General features: G+C 41.8%; 1 protein-coding gene across 1 annotated transcript in view; it reads left to right on the top strand.

Moving 5' to 3' along the window:
- Positions 1-20,354, top strand: part of AHR (aryl hydrocarbon receptor) — a 45,328-nt gene extending 24,974 nt beyond the window's left edge. Inside the window, exons 4-11 of the mRNA XM_040965094.1 lie at positions 1,719-1,808; positions 6,833-6,956; positions 7,503-7,630; positions 9,848-10,050; positions 10,766-10,875; positions 11,430-11,571; positions 14,219-15,458; positions 17,910-20,354. Of these exons, the coding sequence (XP_040821028.1) occupies positions 1,719-1,808; positions 6,833-6,956; positions 7,503-7,630; positions 9,848-10,050; positions 10,766-10,875; positions 11,430-11,571; positions 14,219-15,458; positions 17,910-18,056 (2,184 nt within the window). The 3' untranslated portion in view covers positions 18,057-20,354. The remainder of the gene's footprint in view (positions 1-1,718; positions 1,809-6,832; positions 6,957-7,502; positions 7,631-9,847; positions 10,051-10,765; positions 10,876-11,429; positions 11,572-14,218; positions 15,459-17,909) is intronic.
- Positions 20,355-20,666: the final 312 nt, after the last annotated feature.

Raw genomic sequence — 20,666 nt, 5'->3', positions numbered from 1 at the left:
TCACTATTATTTCTCCGGGTGAAATCTCCATGTAATACATACACTCTCTGCAGTCAGTAACCCGAGAGTGCAGGTTTGGATAAAGGGCCCATACCTTGCGTTCTGGGAGAGGCAGCAGTGGTGGTCAGCCTTGGTCACCAAGCTGCCCTGAATGGGCCTCCTGAGATCGCAGAGCACATTGTCTGTGTTACTGACCTCATATTACGAAACTGGTTAGGATTCTGCTTCACTGAGTGGTGGGAGAGTTCAGCCTCATGATGCACTGATCCATCTAGCAGAAAGATTGGTAAATAATAGCTGTTCTGTTTGTTGTCAAGTCCATGGAAATGTCACCTGCAGCAGAGAACCCAGCAGTGCAGCAGGGAGGTCGAGAGAATCCTGTAGTTCATTTGCATCAGCAGCAGTGCAGGTGCTCACTGGGATGCTGAGCCTGGGCCAGTCTTCCTGACTCCCAGAGCCTGGCTCTCACCTGTGCTCTAGGTTATTAAGTGTGACACACCAAGTACTACTTGTGTGTCTCTATAATTCTCACAGCAGTATCACATGAACCCATTTTTGCTCATTTGTACATACTTACAGCAGTGTGCCTTACCATGTGGTGTGCCAGTTCTGAACTGGGCACTGAGTGAGAGCAGTCATTGGCCACCTCTGAAAGTGAGAGTTGTTTTTTTTTTTTTTATAGTGACACTAAAACCCAAAGGGTTAAAATGCTACCTAAGGCCACATAGCTTGTAAGAGACAGGGGTAGGAGTCCGAGCCAAATCTGATGATACTCTTTCCTCCGTTTATTGAAAAATCAGTCTCGGAAAGGTTGAGCAGTGATCACACTGTATAGGATAGATCCAGGACCAAAATAAACTCCAGCAGGAAACAGTGAGTTCCTGTAGAAATGAAACATGTAACAATAAACACTGAAGGTGGCCTCGTGTCTGGGTATGACCCAAGAGGAGCAAAGGGCCATTGACACTAACTGGAATAACTGCTGGAAAAAAAGTAGAAAAAGAAAGTATAACTTTCAAAGTAAAGGAAGAAAAGATACAGAAAAAGATAACTGACCCAAAGCAGGCAAAAGGGAAAGAAAAAGAATCATGTTTCAGATGGAATAAAGAATTAGCACAGATAGCCAGATAGATGGAAAGCTACATATACTATTAGTAATTGTATTAGATATTAATGAGAGGATTTGTTTGCTCATGTTTTGCATGTACATTTGAATTGCACAAATATGTATGTGTTCATAGTATGGTTTCTATTAAGTATTAAAATGTTTCAGAGTAACTTGAGGCTGAGTCTCACATTGCATCAGTGTGTGAAGTGTCTGTCTACACATGTCTACAGCAGCTGGAGCTCAGCCCAGGACCACAGTGGGGGTGCCAGGAACTTACACACCTGACCCACCCCAGGGGCCTCCCAGAGTCTGCACCAGCCAGACACAGAATCAGGAGTGTCCTAAGACGTAACACGCAGGCTCTCTGATACAGCACTGGGCATCTTAACCAGGAGTAACCACTAGTTGGAATGCCTACCCCAGTTGGGTTGTTCTTCAGCCAAACAGGAGTGAAATGTATTCACATTTTCTCACCCCAGGAGTATGTGGCATGTCCGGCTATGAGGTGTAATCGTCCGGATCATTGTACCAGGATGATTTTTCATAGATATAGTCGGCTATTTTTGCTTATCATTGTCACACTGCTAACTTTGTGACCTTCTTACTGTAGGCACTGAATGGTTTCGTGCTGGTTGTCACCGTAGATGCTTTGGTCTTTTATGCTTCTTCTACTATACAAGATTACCTGGGGTTTCAGCAGGTAAATACTTTTTCTACGATATCAGTCAAAAGTAAAACTTTCTAAAATAGTAGTATATAATGTATACTTTAAGGACAGACTTAACCATTCAAATATGTAAAGAAAGTATCGGGTAAAATGTATATGCCATAGAATATAAAATTATCTTTGCAGCCAATAGATTTTTTCTTAGAGCAACATATACAATTGTGTGATTTCTGTAAATCTGCATCGGTCATTGTTATTGTATTAACTAATGTTATAATTAATAATTATATGTAAGTATATTAATGTTCTTACATTGATCATCTAAGATTGATTAATTACCATATGTCAGGAGCTTTCAGGTAGAGTTTAGAAAAGCTGAGAAAAACATGGGTAACTTGTAGATTGCCAAGGACTGAGAACAGCCATGAAATGAATGAAACACCAAGAAGCAATGCTAACAAAATCCCTGTTTGGATCTGTAATTCTGATTTATGTGGAATAGGAAAAGTAGTTGCATGAAATGATGCTTAAACTGACCAGGAGAGTGTAGAAGCGGAATGGAGGAGGGAGAGCGAAGCCCTGTGTGTAGTGGACTGGGTCCTTGAAGGAAGCCAATGTTTTATGTTGACATCAGTAAACACCTGCAAATGCATTAAATTTCAATGTTTTTGGCTAATCTGAGGGGAAAGAACATATGAGATAATTTGAGAATGGGTGGAAATACACTTGAGTGTTTGTCATTCTTCGATCTGGTTCTCAAGCCAAGGTGTGCATGAAGAATTGCCTGAAGCGCTCCCAGGTTCTGGGCTGCTCTGCTTTAGGAGGGCTGACTGAGGCTTGGCCCTGGACTTCAGACACGCACACAGACTGCAGGTGTTACGAGCACTGTCTGCCTGACAAGGAGAGAGATTGTTTTCCACTTACACAGTAGAAACCAGGCACAGTGCATGCTGCAATATGTGACTCAGAAGATAGTTCTGGTGCTGTGTATTGGGTGCCATAGAATTGGCTTCATGGGAGAAGGTTAAGATTTTGGAGAGATACAATGGAACCTTGATATTGGCACAGGATCTCAATTTCAGTGTTCATGCATTTGAAAGAAAGTACATTGATGTCATAGGAAAACCTTGAATTTTAATGAATTACATAGCTATGTTATTCATAATATCATGCGATTTAAAACTGTTGCAAAATTGGAAAAATAGCCATTTTCCATTCTCTTTTTTTCTCACACATTCGCATAGAATGAGTAAGAGAATGTTTAAGAAAATAGTCATATCAGAAACAGGAGAGAGTTTAACATTTAAACAATATTAAAGCAGTTAGAAAAATTCTAGTTTCAAAGCAAAGGGCTCAGCCCTGTGATAAACACTTAGAAGCAAGAAGAAGGGCAGGACTTTGATCTGGTGAAGGATCCCTTATTCCTACAGATCCTACTTGGGGAGAAAACCGTGAGAGACCGTGAAGGAACTGTGTGATGAGGGAAGCTCAGAAAAGTCACAGGGCACTGTAATGTCATGGAAGGAGTATGGTTTAAAGAATCAATAAATGGATATGGAACATAATTAGAACCTGATATACTATGTGAAAATTACAGACAATGGCTGTTGGACGATAACATTCCCTTTGTGAATTGATGACAAGTAGGCGCTCATTCAAGCACTTGTTCCCCATCTTTGGTGACAGGCAGTTTTGGCATCATAATTCTTCACCACTAACTGGCACCCACTAAGCCAGATAAATGTTAAGAGACTTTAGAAGGAACAGTGTCAGGGGGAGGCAAGATGGCGGAATAATGTAAAGACACTTTGTGATGGACATACAAGGATTAGCCCAGGAGACACAGAGAGGACACGATCCTGGGAAATATGGGAGGGCAGGCTGATGGCAGAGGAACACCCTGAGACCTGTGGAGACAGGAAAACAGCAGAGACCTTGGAGCAACACTGCAGTGAATAGACACCCCAAAGGCCATTGTAGCTCCACCAGCAGTCAGGTGGGAAGGAGAATTCACTGAGAACTCAGAAGGTAAGCCTAGCCATGGAATTGCAGGCCCTACTGATTCTGTTGATCCAGTCACACAGAAACAGTAAGGAAGCTCTGTCATACCCATGTGGGAAAATGGTGGATTTCATAGCACAGACTCCCACCAGTGCAGCAAAGCTCCAGGTGGGAGACAACAGCAAGGTACGCATGCACTAAGCCACAGGAGAGCTCACTTCTGGCTCACTGCATTGCACAGATGCCACCACGAAAATACCAATTTGACATCTCAGGAGTTCCATCTAAAATAGGTTTGGGTTGCCCTCAGGTTTAGCTGCCAACAGGTTCCAGCAAGAGGGAAGAAAAAAAAAAATCCATGCAACAGGATTGCTGGCAGCCCTGTGATCTGGATGAAAGTCACAGCTGGTGTTTCCCTAATCATGGGTTTTGCTGGAACTGTGAGTATCAGACTGAGCAGGCAATGGTGTGGCCACAACATGGGCTCTCAGAGGGCAGAGTGGAGGCCTGGGAGACATGGCAGAAGCATGGAAGCCTAGAACTGAAACTCGTCAGAGGGAGTGGTGCGAGGAGACAGAAAGCCAGGCAGTGAACCGGATCAGTAACATTCAACTGTAGACCTGTGATGACACAGCTTAGAAACTGGCTCCAAGAAGAAGAATTTACTAATCAGAGTGCAGCAGCCAAGAGAAAAAGAAGAGGCATAGGCACAATGAATGAGCTTACTGACACCTCCCTGCAAGGAGCAAAAGACTATTTCAAGCTCAGAATTAACTGACAAAGACATTGAGGAGCTAGCAGAGAAAGAATTTTCAAAAATCACTATAAAACTCCTTAAAAATACTGAGAAGGAATTTACGGAATATGTGACACAGGAAATAGCAATATTGAAATAAAATCAAACTGAATTATTACAAATGAAGAATATAACCTCAGTAATAGAGTAAATGAGGCAGAAGAAACTATCTTAAAACTGGAAGATAGCTCCTACAAAAATACTGAAACAGAAAGCTGGAAAAGGAGCTGAGTAAATTTTTATAAGGCATTCAAAAATTAAGTGGCACCATCAGATGGCTGAACTTTAAAGTTACAGAAGAAGTGTCAATTAACTTATAGAGGAACTCCAGTCAGACTCGCTGTTGAACTCTAAGAGGAAACCCTACAGGCCAGAAGAGACTGGAATGATGTGTTCTAGATCCTAAAAGAAACAAACGAGTAAAATAATAGCCCACCAAAGTTTTCCCTTGTGTTTGAAAATGAAACTTCCAAAGCAAACAAAAACTGAAAGACTATGTCTCCCGTACCTGACCTACATATGTTGCTTAAAGATATGCTACACACAGAAAAAAGATCACCTACCAAGGCCTAAGTCAAACATGGAGGGCATCTTAGTAAACCACAGAACAAACCTAAGCAATAAGAAACCCAATGCTGACATGACAGGATCAAATCACTACTTGTTGATATTAACACTGACTGTAACTGACTTAAACACATCAGTCAAAATGAATATATCAGCAAGCTGGATCAAAAACAGGATCCATCTATCTGTTGCCTACAGGAGACGCATCTCACCAACAAAGATCTGTGGAAACAAAGTGAAATGAGTGAAAAATATATTCCATTCTAATAACATACTGTACATTTTAGCATGAAAACTATTAGGAGATGAAGAAAGAAGACCATTACCTAATGATAAAGGATACATTTGTAAGAAGGAATTGTAATAATAAATGCATATGCACCTAATGACAGGACATCTAGCTGCCTGAAACAAGTATTAACAAATTCAAAGCAAGAAATAGACTCCAATACAATAATAGAGTGGACCTTAGCACCCCACTGACTTCAATGTACAGATCAATGTGATAGAAACTAAGCAAGGAAACAACAGAGCTCACCAAGGCAATAGAACAAAAGGACTTTTCTACCTCAGTGAGATTGGCTTACATTCAGAAATCTGCTGACATGGATGTGAGGAGAAAGGTACCCTGTTTCACTGTTAGTGGGAATGTAGGCTAGATAATCCACTACGGAAGTCAGTATGCAGAATGCAAAGACAGTTGAAAATTGATCTACTGTATGACTCAACTGTCTCACTCCTGTGATTATATTCAAAGGAAGTGAAATCTGTATATGAGAAAGAGACATGCAGCCCTATATTATTCACACCAGAATTAGCCACACTAGCAAAGACATGGAAACAACTGAGATGCTGTTGAAAGAGGAATGGATAAAGACACTGTGGTGCATCTACTCCGTAGGCTGCTGTCAGCTATTAAAAAGAATGAAATTCTGTCATTTGTACCCACATGGTCTCAATAAGAGACCATTATGCTCAGAGAAATATGTCAATTCCAAAAGGACAAATACCGTATATTCTCTCTGTGATAAAGCAAACTTTATGCAAAATAGAAAACAAAAGATGTATAGGGAAACGTGTATAAACACCTATTCTCATGGATGAAATGTACATGGAGACTAGCATACTGGGAAGTGAAGATACGTCGCAGCAGGCATCTCTACTCCGGAATACAAGGAGGAATCCCAATGAAACCTCGAAATATTCCTTGACAGTCGGATGCTAGGTTTTTTACCATTGCCTGACACTGCAATTCCATGAAATGCTTCAGTACCAGGATGTTGGGCTTGTGACTGTGGCTAAAGGAATATACTACTATAATAATGGGTGGGGTAGTGTGGAGGGAAGAATGGGACGGGAGGAAGAGGAGGTGGAAGGGGGAACTCCTTCTACCTACAAAACCTATTATGGAAAATACTAATAAAAAGAAACAAAATCATGCAACTGTACACATCACAGGTGTTTGTTTTTAGTTCCAAAAACAACTGTTTTTAACTATTGGTATCTGGATTTTCCCTCCTCAATACTTTGAGATGAGGTAGAAGGCAGGAAATCTCAGAATTATTTAGGCATGCAGATTCAGAATTATAAACTAATTGTTTGAAATAGACTCCTAACTTTAAAAATGCCTAGTAAGCCATGTGCTTCTTTAATCCAGGCTCCTGTTTCATTGTCTTGCATCTTTTTTCTTTAGTCTGATGTCATACATCAGAGTGTGTATGAACTTATCCATACCGAGGACCGGGCTGAATTCCAGCGTCAGCTACACTGGGCGTTAAACCCTTCATCTGGCACAGACCCTGGACAGGGCGCTGATGGTAAGAACATCTTGCAAAAGATGGTGTTGATGGCTCTTTAGGGCATAGAGCCCCAGGCTGGCATTAGGAAGAGTGGAAAGGCGTGAGTCTGTAGCCCCAGCCAGGTCACAAGGAGCCTGGTTAACTGAAGTGACATTTTGATGTCACAAGGTGTCAGTAGATGTTACACAAGGACTGTAAACCTCATGAACCGTGGAAGGCAGGCACGAGGGAGATGCTGGGGTGTGAGTAGACCTTCTGTGTACAGTATCCCAAATCAGTCTACTAACATGTGCAAGTGCAAGAAAGCTTCCCGTTACAGAAGTGTTCTCAGAAACCGGAGAAAGTGTTAACCAAGCAGAAGATGTTAGAAAACATGGAAATTGCTGTTGGTGATAGCTCAGGATAGACAGAAACTAAAGTTCTATGCCAGAAAGATAATGCAGTTGTCAGGTTTTATTGGATGGTTGGGAAAAAATTTAGATTTTTCATAATACAGTTATTTCTTAGAAATTAACATTTTAAGCCAAGTGAAAGAAAAACTTGTAATGTTTTTTTTATCTACAGAAACTCATGCTCTCGCTCAGCCAGTCTATTACAGCCCAGACCAGCTTCCCCCAGAAAACTCGTCCTTCATGGAGAGGTGCTTCATATGCCGGCTGAGGTGTCTGCTGGATAACTCCTCAGGGTTCCTGGTAAGGTGCACAGTGTCAGCATGCCGCTTTCACTGTGGGGGGAAGACAGGAAAATCCAGGGAAGCCAGCTTTCTTAGATGAGATATTTCTGTTTTTAAAATCTATCGTATTCACATAGGGTGTAGAAATTCCATAAGTGCAGATTTAGAAGTATAGTGATTCTTCCCAGCCCACCCTCCTCTTGTTTACATTCTGTGAACAAAATAATGTAAAAGAAGTGTGGACATCTTTGCTAGAGGGTCAACGCTAGGGTGCAGGCTCACCATACAACACCATAGCCTTGTGAATAGTGGTTTCTGTGCAGGACACTTGTAAAGAAAAGTGACTTCATAAACATTAGTGCAGATCCTGAGCGTTCCCAGAATTCAGAAGACCCTGTCCTTTAGAGCCACAACAAAGACTGAAATGACATCGAGCCTTGGAGTTTGGAACTTTATAGAATGAAACTGGCACATTATTTAGTTTGTTTTTTAGATGTATTTTTGTTTGAAAGGCAGATTTGTCGAGAATAGGAAAGAGAGACATCTTCGATCTGCTTCTTCACTCCCCAAATGGCTGCGACAGCTGGAATTCAGCCAATCCAAAGCCAAGATCCAGGAACTTGTTCTAGGTCTCCCATGTGGGTGCGGAGTCCAAAGGCTTTGGGCCATCCTCTACTACTTTCCAAGGTCATAAGCAGGAAGCTGGATTGGAAGTGGAAGCAGCCAGGACATGAACTAGTGCCCATATGGGTTGCTGGCACTTGCAGATGGAGGGTTAGCCTATAGAGCCACCACAGCCCTAGCCTTTTTTTTTTTGAAGATTTATTTATTTATTTTTTGGAAAGTCAGATATACAGAGAGGAGGAGAAACAAAGAGGAAGATCCATCCATTGATTCAGTCCCCAATTAGCCACAATGGCCAGAGCTGAGCTGATCCCAAGCCAGGAGCCAGGAGCCTCTTCCAGGTCTCCCACGTGTGTGCAGGGTCCTAAAGCCTTGGGCCATCTTCGACTGCTTTTCTAGCCTACAGGCAGGGAGCTGGATGGGAAGCAGGTCCACCTGGGTTAGAACTGGCACCCGTATGGTATACTGGTGTGTGCAAGGTGTGGACTTTAACCACTAGGCTACCACTATGGACCCATCCTAGCCTTTTTTTTTTAACAGGAGTATGTGTAGCATCTTTATTTTAATGTCTGCTACGTGAGAAATTTGTGCTGTTTGGTATGTGTCCAGAACATGGTTGTATATTCATGCCTGCAGTCTTTATGTGACATCAGGTGTGTCTCTCGCTGCACTGGTTCATCACCTGGCTGCGTGGCACCAGGGGCTTGGGTCGGGTGCTGGAGTGGAAGAATCTGCTGTCCTGACTGTCTGCTTAGGTCTTCTGAGTCCAGGGGGACAGGAGGCCCTTCTACACAGGCTGTATTTGCATGTTCCTTTTGTGAATTCTCTGGAAACCTAAACAGAGAACCAAAATTTCAGATGTGGCATTTCCAAGCATCATTGTTTGCTTGTATGTTTATTTCTGAAGTTAGCTGTACCAGCCCACAGGTGAAGTTGAGCTTGGGCTAATCTTCCCGGAAGTGGTGCCCAGGTCAGCTGTAGCAGCTCTGAGATGGCTCCGTGTGCTGTAGGATGTTTTCTTCCTGTGTCAGACTCATCCCTTCTGGCTGATGTCATTTTAATCAAGCAAATGGACTGTGTTCATGCTTACCGTGTCTTCCTGCTTTCTAAAATTGTAGATTTTTTTTCTATCACAGCTCTTTACTCTTTATTTGATTTCATAATGATTCATTTAAGTGTTTTATTAAAGCTGTGGTTTTTTCCCTTATAGGAAAGATCATTATGAGTTGTGGTACATGGCTCATGCAAGCCCAAAATTAATACACACTTGATTACTTCATCACTGCTCATTTACTCAGGAAGTGCATATCGAGTGCTTAGTGTACAGGAGCTGGATGAGATTGCTGGGGAAATTAGTGCTCAGAGAGTGATTGCTGGACTCCGTTAGGACCATTGGAAGCAATGAGTAGTTCTCTTTCCGGTACCTTTGGTTCATTCCTCACACTGCCATTGGCCATCATCCTAGCAGAGCTCTGCAGAGAGAGGAGCAGCCGTTCTCGGTCTTAGTAACTTCAATGGAATTACCAGGAACCCTCAGAACAGCCACGATGCAGCCCTTCAGTGTTGGTGAATGGTCTTGTTTGGTTGTGTGTGTGTTTTTTTTTTTTTTAAGGCGATGAACTTCCAGGGGAGGCTAAAATATCTTCACGGACAGAACAAAAAAGGAAAGGATGGCTCAGTGCTTCCACCCCAGCTGGCTTTGTTTGCCATAGCTACTCCCCTTCAGCCACCATCCATCCTTGAAATCCGAACCAAAAATTTCATCTTTAGAACCAAACACAAGCTAGACTTCACACCTACTGGCTGTGATGCTAAGTAAGTAGAAGTTTTCGCTTTTATTTCATCCAAGTATGTTGTTTTAGTAAGTCTCTCTCAACACGTAAAACATGTGTATAGGTGATAATATTGCTATATTAACTATTTCATTGCATATTCTTTCAGTGCATATTTTTAAAATAAAATATTTACTTAGGCTCACTGGTTATGTAAACTGTTTTGTAATTCTTAGAACACTTGCCATAAAGAAATGGGCTTGTATTAATAAGGCTCATTCTTCCAATTACACTTATTACTATTTTTTTTTTACACTTTAAATTATGCCCTGAAGACTTAGTAGTTTTCAGAAAATGATGGCAGTAGTGTAGGAGTGAACCGTGGTACCCCATACAAGTGAGTCAGTGCTTTCTGCTCTCTTCAGAATTCAGAAAGGTGAGCTGAACATGTCTGCTGCCAAAAAAGGAACTTAGCATTCTAGATATTTATGAATGGTTTTGTTTCACATGTGCAGTCTGCTCTGAGAGGTCATCCAAATTTCAAAGTTTTATTCAGGAGAAAATAATCTAAAACTGAAATTTGTATCTATGAGTAAAAGGGCACAATTCAAAACAAACATAGTAGATCTCTGCACCTTATCATGTGAAACAGTGAATTTAATGAAGCAAAACATTTAAGGAAGGACAATAATTGGTGGATTTTTTTTTTTTTGGATGGACTGGATTCTGATTGCGTGTTTTTCCCTGTTGTCCCACAGAGGCCAGATTGTCCTGGGCTACACGGAGGCCGAGCTGTGCATGAGAGGGTCTGGGTATCAGTTTATCCACGCTGCTGACATGCTGTACTGTGCCGAGTCCCATGTCCGGAGTAAGTCGGGGCTCCCCGTAAGCACGTGCCAAGGTATTCCCCAAAGGTGTGCAGGGAGACTGCTTGGCTGAACTTCCTGCTCAGGCCGTGCCGTTCCAGTTGATCCAAGTTCCATTCTCTGTGCCTCATCTCCTTTACTAAATGCAGTAGGTGAATTACTGCAGAAACGACCACGTTGCTCAACGGTTTGGCTTGGAACTTCATTAATCATGCCATGTTCATTGAGTAATCTGTGTTAAACTTCAAAATTGTGAAGTTCTGAACTGTAGAAAACCAGAGCTGTGTTTCAAATGAAAACAGGTTATCTGCCATATGTGATCAGAATTGCCTGGCTGGTACTTAACCTTCCCTTTAACATCTCAAATAATGTAGTGTACAATAGGAAAAAACAACCTTGAGGAGCAGTTTTTATGATTTTCAACATACTGTATTCAAAACTGTCAAGATGGTAGCCTGTTTGGTGATAGAGGCATGCAGAAATACGTCAGAATTGTTCTTTAAAATGTTCATGAGGAGTTTGATCATTTAATTTTGTAATTTTCTTTTCTTTTTAGTGATTAAGACAGGAGAAAGTGGCCTAGCAGTTTTCAGGCTTCTTACGAAAGATAATCGATGGACCTGGGTCCAGTCTAATGCACGCTTTATCTATAAGAATGGAAGACCAGATTTTATCATCGCAACTCAGAGACCCCTAACGTAAGCACAAACTCAGAATGTCTCCTGATGCCCTTTTTCACTGTAAGGACATTTGATTAATAGGTCCTCTTACATGAAAACTTAAAGGTAATTTTAGGAAAATTGAGTCTGAAAATGGAGATTAAAGTAACATAAATATTCAGAGAAAGGAAAGGACCTCAGTGAGAGGCACTGAGAAGATGGGACAGACAGTTTCTGCCAGGCAACTACACACGCGGTGGAACCACGGGTAGCTCCTAGGTTCATCCTTGGCCTGTGAAGAGATGAGAAGCCTGTGCCGTCTGGAAAATAAAAATTAAAGACCCCAGTGCTTTGTTACAATCACGTGTGCTAAGTCCAGCACTGATTTGGGAGAAATTTCTATATATATCCTGTAAATGAGTCCTTTGTCAATTATTTGTATTGTAAATATCTTCTCCCAGTCTGGCAACTCGTTTCTTGTGTCTGGCTTGAGATGAGATCAGAGTTGGTTTTTACCCCTTTGATGTATACTTATTTGGCCAATCAGGTTTATTTAAAAGACACTCGCAAATGCTCTTACTCCACTGCAAAATATTTTGATCAAGGGAATTGTGCTGGGTTCTGCTTGGAGAGTCTTTTGAAGTCGTCTGTTTGGAACCCTCACATTGTCTTTATTACTGTATTGTAAACTTTGATATCCAAGTGCACATCTTCGTTTGGTTTGTTTAGCTCTTGTTCTGTCTTCAATATGACCTTGCCTCTTCTTTCCTGGGTGTGTTTACAAATAGAGTTTAGAAATCAGTGGAAACTGGTTGGGATTTGAATGGAATTTTCTTGAAAGTGTAGATCACTAGGAAGAAGGAACATCGTTGTAATGCCAGATGTTCAAAGCCAGGATCCTGGTGATGGATGCTGGATGCACCTGTGTGAGCTGTGGTGGTGGGCAGGTGCACAGCTGCGTCCTCCCCCTGAGCAGTCATGTTGGGAGCTCATTGACTCAAGAGTCTCTTCCAGGATCCTAATGTTAGCTCATTATTTTTTGCTTTGTACTTTCTTTGGTGAAAATGAATTTTTCTTCCGACTTATTCTGCTTTAATATATATTTAAATAAAGTATGCATACTATTTTAAGTATAGCTTTAACCACAGTTCTTATATTTAATACATCTTATTTTTACGATTCAGAATATTTGCAAGCTTTCCTTTCTAATCATAAACCGTGTAGACCTGTGCTGTTACTGTGCTTTTGGGGTTAAGGATTGTTCTCATTGTGCAGTAACGAACAGCTTGTTCCTATTGTTGTCAGAGCCTTTTCTGAAATGCTTGGTGGTTCATTTGGTGATAAAACACAGGCAGTGTCAGTGAAATGGCCCAAGTGCTCATGCAATGATGCGTGTTCTGTCGCCCGGGAGTTTGGTGTCCTCCCCATGTTCGTGGTCTAGTTGGTTCATTGGACTCTTTGTGTTCTACGTTTGTTCATGTTGTGTGCTTGCTCTTTCATTTTAGTAACACAGGGCACTTCTTTATATCTTCCTCTATCTTTTGTTTTAATCAACTGGCCTTTTAAAGTATCAGTGATCTTCTGTCCTACTGACGAAAGTAGGACAGTGCTCACAGAGTGATTGTTGCATGTGTAGGTTACAGATATTTTCTCCATGCCTTGTTTAGTAATCTGTGAAATATTTTACAAGAAATCAGAGTTGTAGCTGTTGTCTTGCCAGTGATCCTTTCCATCGAGCCCCTCAGCTTGGTGTGTATCTGAAGCTTGTCTCCTCATCTTCCTTTCTTAAATGCTAATGATGAATTCACTGAAAGATAAATCAGGAAAAGAACCAGTTTACCATAGCCACAAGAATAAGTGAAAAATATTAAGGAATCAATTTAACCTAATCATTTGTTCTTATGTTCAGATTTTTTTTTCATAAATTTTGTTTTTATTTTGCAAGGCAGATTTACCAAGAGAAAGATTTTTCATCTTCTGGTTCACTGTTAACCACAGTGGCTGGAGCTGAGCTAACCAGGAACCAGGAGCTCTTCTGCATCTCCCATGTGAGGGCAGGAGCCTAAGACTAGGGCCGTGCTCTGCTCTTCTCCCAGGCCACGAATAGAAAACTGGATCGGAAGAGGACCAGCTTGGACTGGAACCGGAATCCATGTGGGATGCCAGCACAGCAAAGTGGAGGATTAGCCTGCTGAGCCACTGTGTCAGCCCTTATATTTAGATCTGTAGTCCACATAAATTAATTTTTAATGCAGGATGTCAGGTGATATGTCACCTGAGCATGGAATCAACTTCTGTACTAAGTTTTTGGGAAAAAAAGTCAAATCATTTAAAAATATGTTTATTTGCTTCTTTGTATGTGTTTGAAAGGCAGAGACACAGAGTTCTTCTGTCTACTAATTTAATCCTGAGAAAGGCTTCTATAGCCAAGGCAGGACCAGGCAGAAGCCAGGGCCAGAGACTCCATCCCGGTCTCTCAGGTGGGAGGCAGCAGCACATGTGCATAACTCCATCCTCTGCTGCTGCTGCAGGTGCATTGACATGCGGGTGGAACTACAGGAAAGAGCTGTGAGTGTGGGCATGCCCCCAGGCACTCCGGAATGGGATGTGTGCGCCCAAAATATTTTTAAAAATTTGGGGAGATGAAATTTCTAACATATGTAGACTTTCTTGTTCCCATCTTTAGAGACGAAGAAGGCAGAGAGCATTTACGAAAACGAAATTTGAAGTTGCCTTTCATGTTCGCCACTGGCGAAGCTGTGCTGTATGAGGTGACCAGCCCTTTTCCTCCCATCATGGATCCCCTGCCAATAAGGACTCAAAGTGGCGCAGGTGGGAAGGACCCAGCTACCAAGCTGACTCCGAGCAAGGATTCTCTCCACCCCAGCTCCCTCCTGTGTGCCCTGATGCAGCAGGATGAGTCTGTTTACCTCTACCCTCCTTCGAGTTCAGCGCCTTTTGAGAGGAGCTTTTTTACGGACCCTCTGAGCGAATGCAGAAACTGGCAGGGCAGCATTACATCTGTGGGCAGTGGCAGTGTCCTGAAACACGAGCAGGTTGGTCAGTCTCAGGAAGCAAACCACGCATTCTCGGGAGGTCCCCCGGGGCTCTTGCCAGATAATAAAAACAGTGAGTTGTACAACATTATGAGGAGCCTTGGTGTAGACTTTGAAGATTTCAAGCACATGCAGAACGAGGAGTTTTTCGGCACTGACCTTCCTGCAGAGGTGGACTTCGGAGACATTGACATAACCGATGAGATCCTGACGTTCGTCCAGGAGTCTCTCAACAAGTCCCCCTTGGTGAGCCCAGGTTACCAGCCTCCGCCCGCCGCAGCCCTCAACTCAAGCTGCATGGTGCAGGGACACCCACAGCTCGGACAGCCCCCACAGCCACCGTGTCCCCCGGAGCAGGTGGTAGTGGAGCCACAGCAACAGCTGTGCCAGAAATTGGAACACATGCAAGTCAACAGCATGTTCGCCAACTGGGGTGCTAACCAGCCGCTGCCTTTCACCTGTGCCCAGCGAGACCTGCAGTCCTACGACATCTTCACAGACGTGCGCACAGCAGACCAGACGTTTCCCTACACGTCGGAGGTGCATGCTGTGCCTTACACACAGAACTTTGTTCCTTGTGATCAGGCGGCCCCGCCACAGCACAAGCATGCTCAGTTGGACTTGCCTATGGGGAGTTTTGACTCATCCTCCTACCCAAGTACCTCGAACCTAGAAGATTTTGTCACTTGTTTACAAGCTCCTGATGGACACCTGGGTGCAGTGAATCCACAGTCAGCCATGGTAACTCCTCAGGCGTGTTATGCTGGGGCTGTGTCGATGTACCAGTGCCAGCCAGGACCTGCACACACCCTGGTGGGACAGATGCAGTGCGACCCACCGGTCCCAGGCCCTCCGGCATTTTTGAACAACGTAAGTGATGTTGAACCCCGTCAATTCTCTCTCGATTCTTTCTACTCAGGGGTGATTAGACATGAGTTACAATTATGGTACTTTTGATCAATGACTGATTTGGATGTGTGTTCAGTAGTGTTGATGGAGGTAGACTGTCTATGTGTGGGACTGCGATTGATTTAGTCCTGCGTTTTCTCTTGTATCTTGCTAGTAAGTCATGTTACTTACCTGAAGCATTAAAGAGAAGGAACTTAAGGGCGAATGCAAAATGAGTGTGTGCGTAATGTAAGGGGCCCTGAGTCACCTGATGAAATCCGTTAAAAATATGCCTTAAATAGAGAGTGTATCTTTCGTGATTGTTTCAAAAAGTATAGCTTTTTTTTTTTTAGGATTTCCAACTCTAAAAATATTTTTAATTTTCAAAGCTAATTTCTCCAAAGCTGTTTTTCGTAGATGTTTGAAATTAGACCCAAGCCGAAAGGAATTGTGTTTTCTGAGCTTGCGTCTGTCTCTAACTCGCCCCACGCCCTGCTCCCACTTGCTGTGCTCTCCGCTGTCCTGGAGGTCTCAGCCCATCATATTCTCCGCCAACAGGAAGTTGTGTTCCATCAGTCTTTAGGAAGGGTGGCTCCGCCCGCTGGCTGGCTGGCAGGCAGGGAACTCAGCTTGAGCCTGAATGTGTGTTGTTGAAATTGGTGCTCAGAGCCTTGCTAAGAGCGAATGCACTGTAAATACAGTTAATCACAGCAAAAGCAGAAACGTAGTGAGAGCAGATGCTTCCTGCGGCCCCTGGGGGCTATGGTGCTTGCATTTGTGCTTTATTAGAAGATTTGCAGTTGGCTGTTAAGGCAGCTTGCTTAGTTCTGAAGACAAGCTTGACTACAGGTAAGTTCATTGACCTCTGTGGACTGTGTTAGAGTATAGCAATGTACAGATGATTGATTACTTTATCCCTGATTACTTTTTTTTCAATGCATTAGGCTTTGTCCGCTTGTATGTGAACTGTGTTAATAGAAAATGGCGATGAATTTTAAATATCCTTTGGTTATGTTAAATTTGAGTATTCGGTGACAGTCTGATGGCATTGCTGTCCTCTAACCCTGTTGACTCTCGCGCAGGGGAAACTGCAGAAGCTGTTGATATCAAATTTCCCTGTCTATAGTGCGTTAGTGCCCCGTGAGCCTTCCACCACACTGCTTAGTATGCCTCTGTGAACAGTTCCGTGGAGGTACTTGAGCCTGCACGGTAGCCACCAGTTACCTGATTGTTGGGCACTTGGGATGTGGCTAGTCTGAAAGCAGATTGCTGTGGCTATGAAACAGATGCTTCTACAGGCAGCATAGAATGTCCGTTTCATGCTCAAATGAGAAGTTTCAGGATGCTAGCTTAAGTAAAACATTAACTTCACCTACTGGGATTTCTTTTAATGTGACTCTTTGAAAAAACTTCAGATTTGTGGCTCACATTTTACTTATGGACAACACTGGCCCGTACAGTGTATTTAAAGAGATTTTACATTTATTATGCTGTGAGGAATGAGAAAAATTGATTCAAAGCTGATCATTCCCTGAGAAAATAGCGTTTGACAAAGCTGTCGTGCGTAGGAATTTTTACTTTATGTCCAGTTGACACACAAGATGGAGAATCTTCCAAGTAATCAACTTTTTGCTTACTGAAGCCTAATATGCCTGAATTTTAAAAAGGTAGATTTTGTTTTTTATGAAGCAAGTGTATGGAATGATTTTAGTCCGCTTGGAAGTTTACACAACTTCTGCTGTCTATACACTAGGCTGTGCAAGCTCCGTGGTTTGTGACATTCTACAGAACTGTATATTTTAATGTTTTTCATCTGTCCTCCCTTTCTTCATTTTCTCTTTTCCTTCTTTCTGTTAGTAGCATTATAGAAACTAAATGGATAAGAAAGTAAGACACTTATTTTTATAATGGCTCAAATTAGGATGATCCTTTTAGTAGTATTCATTAATTGAAAGTTATTACAAATTAGAAATCAATTAGGGAAATACTATTTTAGAAATGCCTGGAAACCATTAAAAGCTCTGAAGTGGCCCAGATCGTCTGTAGTTCAGTGTGGTCAACTAAGCAGTTTACCAAGAACTTGACCGGATGCAGTCAGCTCGCAGCAATCTCACCCGTGACCAAGCATCTCTAACTGACTCGTGGATCCTTCAGTTCCTGACCACTGATACTTAGGCAGTCTGAAGACAGTTCAGTCGCTCACCTGCGCCATCCTCCAAATTTGATGTTACTTAACGGAAAAAAGCAAAAGAAAACACATGCAAATAATGCAGGTGATATGCTCAGTATGTCTTCCCTGAAACACATTTGAAATTTAATAACCTGCAGAAAGAACTAAGAAATTTTGCACCACATATCACTACTGGGTCGTTCAATGACTTACACTGTCTGAAGGATTATTGAACTAAATCGCATTGCTCTTTTTATCTTCAGTTTCAGAATGGAGGAGTGCTAAATGAGACATACCCTGCCGAATTGCATGACGTAAATAGCACCGTGTCCAACACACACCTCCCGCCGCTGCACCACCCGGCCGAAGCCAGACCTTTCCCCGATTTGACATCCAGTGGTCTACTGTGATTCCAAGTCCAGTGTGTGCCTCGGTTTTGTGGACAGAAGTAGCTTGTGAGGGACTAGAGAGTCATGAGATGGTCAGCGCTGGACAGGAGCAGGTCCACCTGGAGGGCACTGATGCGTGCCTGGCGTCTGCCCTGAGTCCACACCAAGTTTTCCTTTCTGTTTTCTGAAAAAGGAGTTTAAGAAACACCACCGACATTTCAGGTGTTAGAGTGAGCAAAATGGAACACGTGCAACTCTGGAGTCGCAGGATACCGTCTGTCACGTGGCTCTCAGTGCCACAAGGACTTGAAGCTGTTCAATTTGGAAACTTCCTTTGAATTATTCATGTCGGGATCAAAATGAACAACTTTGAGTTTTGGACCTCCGGTCTGTTAGTGCACCAAATACAAAGTTACAAAATATACCCATTGCTCTGTCATTTTAGCCTCTGCTTTTGTGTCAGATGTTAAAGTAAGTGGTTTGGTGCTTTCCCCCTTCACTGTTAATCTAAGTGCCTCACATTTTTTTTTTCTACCTGTAACACCATCGGATGTATATTTTATATAAAATAATACTTTTCTTGTTTAATTGCATTCTTTCGGCACTCAAATATATTTGTATTTTCTAAATTCAGTTGGTTTTTTTAATTGATTCAGGCATATTTAACTGCACTACTTAACCTCTTTTTTTCAGGTAAGAGGCAAATATGATTGAAAAGATGATTATTTATTATGTTATCTAGTTGCTTCTAGACCATAAATGTTGCTATGTGCCTTACAGTTGAAACAAATTGAAGGTCCAAGTTACTTCTTAACTGTATAAAGTTTCACAGAGCAGCACTTAGTGTCACGGTGATTCCAGAAGGAGGAGATGGCCCTGTGACCCTGCACGCAGTCTCCGTGATGGGGGCTGCATGTTGCGGTAGAGAAAGCTGGCTGCACAAGGCGACCAGACTTGTTGGAAAAATGCAGTGAAAAGCAGCATTGTTTAGCATGGCACTCATTTCAGTGTATATGAACTGTCTTGGAATACTGTTTTAAATCCATAATCTTTTATGATATATTATGTTGACTTTATAAAATTTCACTTCTTGAACAGTGGAAACTATTTATTTTCTCATATTTGAGGAATATTAAGATTGATGCTAACGATTTTGGTGCAAAGCATTGTAATGAGTGAAGTGGATGGTGCATTGTATAGGTAAGATGAACAAAATTATATGTAAATCATTCATCGGAAAATAGAGCCATGTCTTATATAGGCACATACATGGTTCATCTTGGCTCTGCTTAGTTTATCAGTGTGTCTTTTCCAAGAAATTAATGACTGCTTTTTTTAAGTTAAGAGAAAGAGAAGCACACAGTTTACCTTCAAACATAATGTGGTTTTACGCTGTCAAAACCCTTATTAAGAATAAAGCAAATTATTACTTACTCTAGCAACTTTTCTGATCTCAGATGATTAAAAAGCAAAAAAAAAAAAATTATACCTTCTGTTGTTCTGTTGTTTAAACAAGACATCCAGAAGACCTGGATGTATTTGTTTGTACTGTTCAAAAGCTGATGGAATCCCAAATTGAGAGGTAGTGTTATAACGTTTTCATTTCTTAGTAAACTGATGTACATAAAAGTGACTGCAGACAAAAATCTGAGCTCTGAATAGAATGAAACACATGGGCAGCGTAGGAAAGAACTTGTCTAAAAACATTTCATAATTCGTAGCATGAAGTGTCCCCAGGGATTTAGACCTGAGTTCTAGGTTTCTAGTCTCGTTCTGCGTTTAAACTTTTTGTTGAAAGCCTTTATTTAGCCATCTGTGTTGGTCTCTTCCACATGGTAGCATTGTTGAGTGGAGATCATAAGGCTTTTAAAATTGTGAATAGTATGACGATTATATGACTTATAAGGTTAAAATTCCTAAGCAATATATTTTTACCTACATAAGATAGCTAAAGTTATCAGAGAATAATAAAATCATACTAAACCAAATATACCTTTGTCTATATTGCCAAGTGCCAAGCAAAGAAAGCTTTGTAGACTGCTGTGCCGAGGGCTTGACCTTCAGATGAAGGGCATGCAGCGAGATGTGTCTGCTTTGAGCTCTCAGCCAGGTGGCTTTTGGAGTGCTGGAGACTTGGCAGTGTCCTAGTGTGTTACGGAGCCTCGCTCATGACTATGCTATGCACAGACTTGTGTTTTCAGTATTATTAAGTTTTAGGTAAACATTTCCATGTTTTTTTCTCTTTTTTCTTCACAATGTTACTGCTTACATATGCCATGCATAGATTCTTGTTTAAAATACAATTTACAGTCTTTATTATCAATGTTGTCTATAATATATATGTGGTAATAAAGTAAATCACCCAAGTATGAATAAGATGTTTTCATCTAAATTCTTTTTCTGGTCCCCGAAAAGGAAATGAACATGTACAGTAAAGGTTTATGTTACAGGGAGGCACTCCATACTATTTAAGGAAGTGCTAAGTCAATAATTCATGCTGTTTTATTTATACAAAAGGAAAAAATTTCATGTATGTCATATATACAGTTTTAAGGACATGGTGATACTTCTCACCCTATCTTCCTTCTTCCCTCGCTCTTTGCTTCCATTCTTTCTTCCCTAAGCTTTCTC

The sequence above is a fragment of the Ochotona curzoniae genome, unplaced genomic scaffold (genome assembly GCF_017591425.1).
Source record: "Ochotona curzoniae isolate NIBS_2020 unplaced genomic scaffold, NIBS_Ocur_1.0 scaffold_3835, whole genome shotgun sequence".
Classification (NCBI taxonomy): Eukaryota; Metazoa; Chordata; class Mammalia; order Lagomorpha; family Ochotonidae; genus Ochotona; species Ochotona curzoniae.
Note: the sequence above shows the minus strand (reverse complement) of the source record. Positions and strands in the feature narration are given on the sequence as shown.